The 10,238-nt window shown below is 43.6% G+C and overlaps 1 protein-coding gene across 1 annotated transcript in view; it reads left to right on the top strand.

The window, feature by feature from the left end:
• Window positions 1-710: 710 nt before the first annotated feature.
• Window positions 711-10,238, top strand: part of LOC115101583 (eukaryotic translation initiation factor 4 gamma 1-like) — a 46,474-nt gene continuing 36,946 nt past the window's right edge. The window contains 9 exon segments of the mRNA XM_065005808.1: window positions 711-779; window positions 781-825; window positions 1,373-1,459; window positions 3,825-3,857; window positions 4,617-4,637; window positions 4,970-5,149; window positions 5,434-5,533; window positions 8,117-8,212; window positions 8,454-8,602. Coding sequence (XP_064861880.1) covers window positions 750-779; window positions 781-825; window positions 1,373-1,459; window positions 3,825-3,857; window positions 4,617-4,637; window positions 4,970-5,149; window positions 5,434-5,533; window positions 8,117-8,212; window positions 8,454-8,602 — 741 coding nt within the window. The 5' untranslated portion in view covers window positions 711-749.

Here is a 10,238-nt window from a genome sequence, read left to right as displayed (position 1 = left end):
ATTCCCTTGAGATGATAATAATCATGGTGTGACATGTTCTTTATTGGCACCATCTGCCAGGAGGATCAATAGATGGTTCTGTCTGTTGTGACTGGAGTGTAGCATAGTGAAACTGCCCCTGTAGTGATGTGGTAACTCCCATTAACCCAATGCACCCTCAGGAGTGAGTTGGTGTCTTTTTGTCTAAGGTCTAAATAGCGGTTTATGGGTATTTTGGAACTCGGCACAACAACTATGTGTCACTGGAATGGCATATTTAGACTGGACTTCGGGAAGCCCATGAAATGGTGTTCTAACACAAGGTCTAACCTATCTACTGTAACGTTTCCTACTTTGTAACACCAACTTGTGACCAGTGTCGGGTTATTTGGCACTATGCCTTACTGCCATGACCTACTACAGCAGACAAACACTCAGGGTTTCTCATGAATATGTCATTGGGTACTGAGGGTAGCTTCGTGAGGGCAACCGCAAGTTAACTTCTTAGGCGGTTGATACAGGGATTTCCCAAGTTGGCTTTCTGACCTTTCTGCTCTTTCGCTCACTGGGCATGGTGTCCAGGTGATTATTGTACATCTAGTGTGCCTAGCCTAGTCCAGCTGACCCAGTATCAATATGGAGATGAATGTCTTGGGGTTTTAAAAAAAAATCACCAAATTTTTTGCTCATTTTGGTAACTAACTTTGGTAACTTCCTCTTCCTCAGATCGGCTGGCAAGTCAGCGCCACCCTGATGCAGAACCACGTGAAATGAACAAACCACCGCAGCCTATAACGGGACCCACCTCTGTCCCACTCCCCTCCCCCCTCCCCTGGCCTGACACAGGTGAGAGCCAGTGACAAGACCCAGCTCGCTCTGACAGATCAGAGTAGCGTTCATTAGGCAAAAAACATGAGACAATGTTTTGAAACCGTGAGATTTTACATGGGTTTTATTCATTAGACAAAGACTTTTGCAAAATGTTTTGCAACAGAAAATGTTCACTCCAAATGGAAAACAGTTTGCAAAAAAAAACAGAGTTTCTATTGGACAAATTCCTATAGGTCCCTCCCCGTTTCATCTCATTTGCGTCAGTTTGGTTCCATTTGGTTCTTAGTGAATACAAAGATTAAACTGTTTACCATTTACTCTAGGAACAAAACAAAATCAAACAGGGAGTGTCCTACCTGCCTTTTGCACTGCTAAATGTTTCCCCTTGCAAAACGTTCTGCGACTATTAAATACACCCCTGAACTTGTCCAATAAGGATGATCATTTTTGTTTTCCTTTCTGAAGCGTTTTGCTACATTGTATCCTACTGAACACAACCCATCTTTGGCAGCAAGTTAGCTGGCTAATGTAGTTGTGTTTCTCTGCCTCCCCTCTTTCCCAGGCTACCTATGCCTCTGGACAGCCCACTTCTCTTGTCTTCGCCACCCAAACACCTCAACAAATGAATTCTGCACCGCAGCCACGACAGGTAGTGCGCTCTACTTCTTCTGCTACTCAATTGCTCCTTTCATTTTCCACTCTTTTGCCAACACTCTTTCAATGTCGACTCTTCTATGTCTTGCTGAGCTTCTATGTCTTGTGAGTGTAAGACCCCTACTTCAATTCTTTAAGGTCCAATGCAGCTGTTTTTTATCTAAATATCAAATGTTTTCTGGGTAACAATTAAGTACCTTACTATGATTGTTTCTTTTTGCTGTTTTAATTGAAAACAAAAATATATTTTCTCAAGCAAGAAATTTGCTAGGACTGTCTGAGTTAGGGGCCTAATTGGATGAACCTAATGGGAGGATATGAAACCTCTGAACTAGCTGTTATTGGCCAAGAGGTTTGAAACTCATTGTTATTGCTCTATTAACTTATACCGCCTTGTGACGTCGCCAGGCAGGCCAAAACTCCATCCCACCAAAACAGGCAGAAATTTCAGACGGTCTTTTCAAACAGCTCTTATACTCAAAGGGCATTATCATAATTTTCACAGTATTATTCCAATCTCAGTGTGGAAATGTACAGTACCAGTCAAAAGTTTGGACACACCTACTCATTCCAGGGTTTTTCTTTATTTTTGCTATTTTCTACATTGTAGAATAATAGTGAAGACATCTAAACTATGAAATAACACATATGGAATCATGTAGTAAACAAAAGTGTTAAACAAATCAAAATATATTTGTGATTCTTCAAAGTTGCCACCCTTTGCCTTGATGACAGCTTTGCACACTCTTGGTATTCTCTCAACCAGCTGCATGAGGTAGTCACCTGGAATGCCTTTCAATTAACAGGTGTGCCTGAAGTTAATTTGTAGAATTTCATTCCTTTCTAATGATTTTGTGCCAATCAGTTGTGTTGTGACAAGGTAGGGGTGGAATACAGAAGATAGTAAGGACTTTGTCTTTTTACCAAATAGGGCTATGGCAAGAACAACTCAAATAAGCAAAGAGAAACAACAGTCCATCATTACTTTAAGACATGGAGGTCAGTCAATCTAGAACATTTCAAGAACTTTGAAAGTTTCTTCAAGTGCAGTTGCAAATACTATCAAGCACTATGATGAAACTGGCTCTCATGAGGACCACCACAGGAAATGAAGACCCAGAGTTACCTCTGCTGCAGAGGATAAGTTCGTTAGAGTTACCAGCCTCAGAAATCGGGAAATAATTGCACCTCAGATTTCAGCCCAAAGAAATGCTTCAGAATTCAAGTAACAGACCCATCTCAACATCAACTGTTGAGAGGAGACTGCATGAGTCAGGCATTCATAGTCTAATTGATGCAAAGAACACCACTACTAAAGGATACCAATAAGAAGAGACTTGCTTGGGCCAAGAAACACAAGCAATTGACATTAGACTGGTGGAAATCTGTCCTTTCGTCTGAGTCCTAATTTGAGATTTTTGCTTCCAAACGCTGTGTCTTTGTGAGACGCAGAGTAACTGAACGGATCAGCTCCGCATGTGTGGTTTCCACTGTGAAGCATGGAGGTGTTGTGGGGGTGCTTTGCTGGTGACACTGTCAGTGATTTATTTAGAATTCAAGGCACAATTAACCAGCATGGCTACCACCGCATTCTGCAGCGATACGCCATCCCATCTGGTTTGCACTTAGTGGGACTATCATTTGTTTTTCAACAGGACAATGACCCAAAACTCACCTCCAGGCTGTGTAAGGGCTATTTGACCAAGAAGGTGAGAGACGGAGTGCTGCATCAGATGACCTGGTCTCCACAATCACCCGACTTCAACCCAATTGAGATGCTTTGGGATGAGTTGGACCGCAGAGTGAAGGAAAAGCAGTCAACAAGTGCTCAGCATATGTGTGAACTCCTTCAAGATTGTTGGAAAAGCATTCCAGGTGACTACCTCATGAGCTGGTTGAGTGAATGCCAAGAGTGTGCAAAGTTGACATCAAGGCAAAGGGTGGCTACTTTGAAGAATCTCAAATAAAATAAATCTATAAATAAATAAAATATATTTAACACTTTTTTTGGTTACTACATGATTCCATATGTGTTATTTCATAGTTATGATTTATTCACTATTATTCTACAATGTAGAAAATTGTAAAAAATAAAGAAAAACCCCTTGAATGTGTAGGTGTCCAAACTTTTGACTGCTACTGTATGTGTATATGTAACATACAAATCATGTTTTTGGCTGCACTGGGCCTTTTAACTCCAACTCTTGCTAAACTGTAACGCTTTGGTCCAACCTGTGTGTAACGGTCTTTCTGCTTAACCGCTTTGGTTTAGTGTGTGTGTGTGTTTTTTAAGGTCTATCTCACCACTCTCTGGCTACCAACCTTGACCTCTTGCTCTCTTTTTCTGTCCTCCCTCCCAGTTTGCCACCGGGCCCCGTGCTTTACACCAACAGGTACTAACTCCCTTTACCTTGCCCAAAATGTCTGCCGTTTCAATAGGACCGTAGTGCATTAATACACATTTCACTTTAGAGAAGGATGAGGCTCAACAACCTTTCTTAGTTCTGACCAGATCCAGCTGTAACTACACCCAAAACCACCTGATTGAATGAAATGTATATATTTTTTATCAATTAAGACCTTGAGTAGTGGAGTGCTAGAATCTGTCCCTCAGCCTTTTGTGGATCTCCAGGACCAGGGATTCCCCCAGTGAAGACATCCAGGCTGGTAACCCCATAGGCTACCCCTGGTAACACCTAATATGACACCACCCGCAGTAGGGCAGTTCAGTAAAGGTACTAGGCACCTCAGCAGTATGGTCTGCCGGTTTTACATTTCACCTGTATATGTGTAAATTGGTTACCCCAATCAAGCAAAGTGCTGGCCAAACCACTTGCTAGGCCTGCAAACAGAGGCATCGATGAAACTAGAAGACGTATGCTAACCCCTTGGGAATTTAAGTCTGTTACCCTCTAGCTTTATATTTCTGCAACGTCTTCATATTTTCTGATGGTCAGCTGCATGTGAAAGACTGATGTTTTGCACTGCTAACTGTAATGTCTGAGTGATTTACTCTTGCTTCTTACATTCTCTCTCACATTCCTTCCGCTCTCTATTTTTTAAATTTTTTATTACTTTTATCTTCCTATTTTTCTGTTGCCTTTCTGTCACCCTGCCCCCTTGTTCTCTGCTTGTGTGTTGTCCGGCTGAAGGGTGGATACAGGGCACTGCAGGTAACAGCTTCTCACTTCCTTCTCATCTGAGTGTATAGAACCTGAGGGCTGAATGCACAGCCACACAACAACAACCATGTCATACAGAGTCGATATTGTACAATTTTTAGGGTAGATGCGAGCTGTGATCAATGTTAAATTGTAGCAGACATTTCTTTCCACTCGGCCCTGTAGTTCCTAGTCTTTGATGTACTAACCTGGATGGATATGCCCCCCCGTGGAGTCTCAACTATCTGACACTTTCAGTATGTGACATTTTAGCCCTGCGGTGCACGTGCACACACACAAATATACTGACAGTTTCTGTCCCTCCCTCCCCCATTTTTCTCTAGCCTTACTATGCCAACAGGCCCACGATGCCCACCAGTGTCACCAGGGTCCAGACCAGCAGTGGGCCTCGTCCGGTTGGTCCCACCCACATCTACCAGCCCGGCTCCCAGATGATGATGATCCCTGGTCAGCAGCTGTCCTTTGCTGGCTCCCCTCAGGGCTACTTCATCCCCCCTGGACAGGTACCACAGCTGGTCATCACGTTATGCTAACGGTCAACTTGACTAGAATAAATGGTTGCAAGTTTTTGGAATTTCTGAAAATCTGGGAATTTTTGGAAAGTAAAAAAACAAAGTGCATCCCTAATTATCACACCGCTCATGCAGTATTCCAGCTGATAGTCTAAAGTCAAGAGGTAATGTTACATACTATTGTAGATATACCTAAATAGAGCAAACAGGGAGCTTGATCCCTTTAAGACAGGTAACTTGACACAGTTCTAAGTGTCCTCTCTGTCTCTCTGTAGTATCGGGCTCCCTACATGCCACCAAGTCCACAGTACCCTGTGACAAGTGGGACAGCAGGCTTCTACCCAGGCACCAGCCCGGCTGAATACCCCACCTATGGTAAGAGGCCCTGCTCTGAGCCGGGCCCCACCTGCCAAGCACAACCACCATGACTGCAACCATAATCTTGATTAGAATCACAGGCACGACAAGATCAGCAGCTGGAACGCGAACCTCAACCTACTATTGAACCGTTCAATGTCCGCTCGAACCACAACCGTGGCTACACTAGGTCCAATCACGATCTTACCTAGGACCATCACTGTAAATACTACCAAAACCACATCCATGACAAGAACTGGGGCCACATGCACCCAGAGATATCTTAGTCGGTTGGTCTTTGTGTCGGTTGGCCGGTCGATTTTAGGGTCGCTCTTAGGGGTCGGTTGGTCGATCTTTGGTCAGTTAGTTGATCAAATCAAATGTTATTGGTTGCATACACATATTTTGCAGATGTTATTGCAGGTGCAGCGAAATGCTTATGTTTCTAGCTTAAAAATGCAGTAATATCTAACAATACACACAAATCCCCCCCCCCCTCACAAAAAATAGATTAAGTAAAAACTTGCAATGTCAGAGTCCGGTATGTGTGTGTAAGTACAGTGAATTTGGAAAGTATTCAGACCCCTTGACTTTTTCCAAATTTTGTTACATTACAGCCTTATTCTAAAATGTATTTAAATAAACATTTCTCATCCATCTACACACAATAGCCCGTAATGACACGGAGAAAACTGGTTTTTAGAAATGTTTGCAAATATATTACAAATAAAAAATGGAAATATCACATTTACATAAGTATTCCGACCCTTTACGCAGTACTTTGTTGAAGCATCTTTGGCAGAAATTACAGCCACAAGTCTTGGGTTTGACACTACAAGCTTGGCACACCTGTATTTTGGGAGTTTCTCTTATTCTTCTATACAGATCCTCAAGCTCAGTCAGGCTGGATGGTGAGCGTCGCTGCACAGCTATTTTCAGGTCTCTCCAGAGATGTTCGATCGGGTTCAAGTCTGGGCTCTGGCTGGGTCACTCAAGGACATTCAGAGACTTGTACCGAAGCCACTCCTGCATTGCCTTGGCTCTGTGCTTAGGGTCGTTGTCTTGTTGGAAGCTAAATCTTGGCCCCAGTCTGAAGTCCTGAGTGCTTTGGAGCAGGTTTTCATCAAGGATCTCTCTACTTTGCTCTGCCTTTTGGCAAACTCCAAGTGGACTGTCGTGCCTTTTACTGAGGAGTGGCTTCCGTCTGGCTACTCGACCATAAATTCATGATTGGTGGAGTGCTGCAGAGAGTGTTGTCCTTCTGGAAGGTTCTCCCATCTCCACAGAGGAACTCTGGAGCTCTGTCAGTGACCAAGGCCCTTCTCCCCCAATTGCTCAGTTTGGCCGGGCGGCCAGCTCTAGGAAGAGTCTGGGTGGTTCTAAACGTCTTCCATTTAAGAATAATGGAGGTCACTGTGTTCTTAGGGACCTTTAATGCGCCAGACATTTTTTGGTACCCTTCCCCAGATCTGTGCCTCGACACAATCCTGTCTCGGAGCTCTACGGACAATTCCTTTGACCTCATGCCTTGGATTTTGCTCTGACCTGCACTGTCAACTGTGGGACCTTTATATAGACAGGAGTGGGCCTTTCCAAATCATGTCCAATGAATTGAATTTACCACAGGTGTACTCCAATCAAGTTGTAGAGGCATCTCAAGGATGGTCATTGGACACAGGATGCACCTGAGCTCAATTTAGATTCTCATAGCAAAGGGACTGAATGTAAATAAGGTATTTGTTTTATTGTTTATACATTTGCAAAAATCTCTAAACCTGTTTTAGATTTCTCATTATGGTGTATGTTGTGTAGATTAATGTGTCAAAACATTTATTCAATCCATTTTAGAATAAGGCTGGAACGTTACAAAATGTGGAAAGGGGTCTGAATACTTTCCGAAAGCACTGTATAATGGTGTGTATGGACAGTACATGAATAGAAAATGTATGTACTGCAGTAGTTTATATAGGATGAGCCTTGACTAGAATACAGTTAAATAGTTATGAAGTGGGTAGAAAAGTATGTGAACATATTGCAGCAGTCTCTAAGGTGCAGCGTTGCTTACCAGGTGGTAGCCAGCTCTTACAGTTGGTCGGTCACACATTTATCGGTCAATATATGAAATGTAGCAGACTCTCTTATCCAAAGTCACTTAGTCATGCGTGGATATATTTTACATATTGGTGGTCCCGAGAATCGAACCCACGACCCTGGCGTGACAAGTTCCATGCTCTACCAACTGAGCTACAAAGGACCACTAGTTGATCTTACAATTGCTCTTGCAGTTGCTCTTACGGTTGGCCAGTCAAGGTGGTCTTACGGTTGGTTCATTGCTGCGTGGCCTGGCAGGCTGTGTGTATGATGGTCTCTGTTCTCTCTTTAGGATCCAAGGCTGTGTGTGTGTGTGGGCTTTGGTTCTGCTCTATCAGTCTTCTCACCTGCTGCTTCTCACTGCCTTTAACACCCTGCTTACTTCCGGTTCCCTTCACTCACTCTGCATCTGTCTCTTCCTGTCCTCTCTTCTCTCCTCCCTTTAATTTTTCTTCCTTCCTTGCCTCGCTCCCTTCCTTCTTTCTTCCCTCTCCCCCCTGTTGTGTTCAGAGCCCTCTCTGGCTGTGAGGGAGAGGAGAGGGGGCGGGCGAGAGAATGGGCGTCTCTCTCTCCACGGTGCTCCTCTCACCTCCCAGCGCTACCCTGGTGAGTATGTGTGTGTGTGTCTGTGTACTTGCGTGTGCATGTGTGTTGCTTAGTATGTGCTGGGCTGCATCTTTGTCTGCCTAATATGTCTGCATAATGTGTTTTTTCCCTTGTGCACATGGTTTTGTTTTGCTGCGGATGCATGTGTGTATTTCAGTGCATGTTCAGTCTGTGTGAATGTCTCTTGCTCTTTTTGGGGTGTGTTTGACAAACCTCCCTTTCTCCCTCCCTCCCCCTACAGCAGGTGCCTACTACCCGGCCCAGCCCCAGTACAGCCACACACCCCCTGTCCAGACCGCGCCTGTCATAAGCCCTGCCCAGCCCCAGCAGCAGGCCTTGCCCCCTCAGCCGCCGACCCATCCACCGGCACCCAAGAGGGAGCGCGTAACGGTACTGTACCACACACTGTTGCATTTCCACTATGAGACTTTACCCCGGTGTTTGGCCTAACGACAGACTTGAGTTTCCACTAGGGATGTTAGCTGCCGAAAATACATTTGACAGGTCATGCTTGTCAGTCAATTTGCATAATTTAGTGGAAATAAATTGTCGAGTGTGTATTTTCGTTAGTTGTCATGCATCTTACTTATCACATTTGCACAGCATACAGAGCCTAGTTTGAGGAATGGAGTATCCTATCACCTGTCAGACAACCCAAGAGTAGCTCCTCACTGGAGTGAAACGTGCTTTTGTAAACCCAGTCATTGCTCAACTAATAATAATTATAAATGCAGTCGCATGTTAACTTTCATGGCCACAATTTAAATGGAGTTGTTTTTATTTGTCAATCTCAACTGGTAATTAAAGCGCGCCTCCCATTTTCCATTCGAGTGCCTAAGCAATAGTCAACATTAGGCAGGCTATCAGCGCGTCACCACCGCTTTGAGGCACTAATTGTCTGAAAGCTGAACACTTCAAATAATGAGTCATGTCTTACCTTGCTTCAAAGTAGCCTTGTGAAAATCCATCCATAGAAATGTGGAGACAGTTATTTTCTAAAGACTTCCTGATGCCCTTGTCTAGCTTTTCTCTCCTGCTCTATTTGTTTTCATATCAACTTTCCTTTGTTGTCCAGAAGCCAAAGGCACAATCCTAGTCATATTAGCAACCCATCCTAGTGGTTATTAGACTCCCCCTCTTTCTAACAGACATTTTCATTATGGAACCGCTCTCATTATGTGTACTGTTTAAAACAGTATTTTCCTGTCAATTACATTTTGGTAAATGTTTTAAATATAAGTTTTATTTGATGCTTCATTACAGGAGTTGAATCTACGCGGGCTGGTACCCGTGTCTCACTGGCTGGTACCCGTGTCTCACTGGCTGGTACCCGTGTCTCACTGGCTGGTACCCGTGTCTCACTGGCTGGTACCCGTGTCTCACTGGCTGGTACCCGTGTCTCACTGGCTGGTACCCGTGTCTCACTGGCTGGTACCCGTGTCTCACTGGCTGGTACCCGTGTCTCACAGGCTGGTACCCGTGTCTCACTGGGCCATGGCTCCGGTGTACTTGCGCTAGCTTGGAGCCAAGGCAAGGCCCTGAGTACTTTTCACCTGGCATTTACTATCGTTCGACCGATATGTGATTTTTGGGTCCGATACTGATTTTAGGGAGGCGAAAGTCTCCGTTTACCAGTATATTTCCTGATTTGTTTTTAGATGGAGTGAAAAATACATAAATCTTTTTTTATTTTATATATTTATTTATTTTACAAATTGTACTCCAAGGGATGAACAGATACTCTAAATTATGATTTCATAAATAAATTATTTAAGATTATTTTATTTGTGGTTTACATGATAACCACCAAAAACAACTATGTATCCTCTAAATCAAAGTAAATACAAAACACTTTCAGTTGACCTCCTAAGGCACAACTTAAAGATGTCTGTCTATGGTGGTGAATAAGAAGGCAGTAGTATTTGGGCTGAAGCACAAATAAACAAGAAGGGCTGAATGAATTAACCTGTAATCTGAAACTACACTATTCACAAGATCACAAACTATGCAGTGAAATCCTGTAACA

The sequence above is a fragment of the Oncorhynchus nerka genome, linkage group LG20, assembly GCF_034236695.1.
Source record: "Oncorhynchus nerka isolate Pitt River linkage group LG20, Oner_Uvic_2.0, whole genome shotgun sequence".
Classification (NCBI taxonomy): domain Eukaryota; kingdom Metazoa; phylum Chordata; class Actinopteri; order Salmoniformes; family Salmonidae; genus Oncorhynchus; species Oncorhynchus nerka.
Note: the sequence above shows the minus strand (reverse complement) of the source record. Positions and strands in the feature narration are given on the sequence as shown.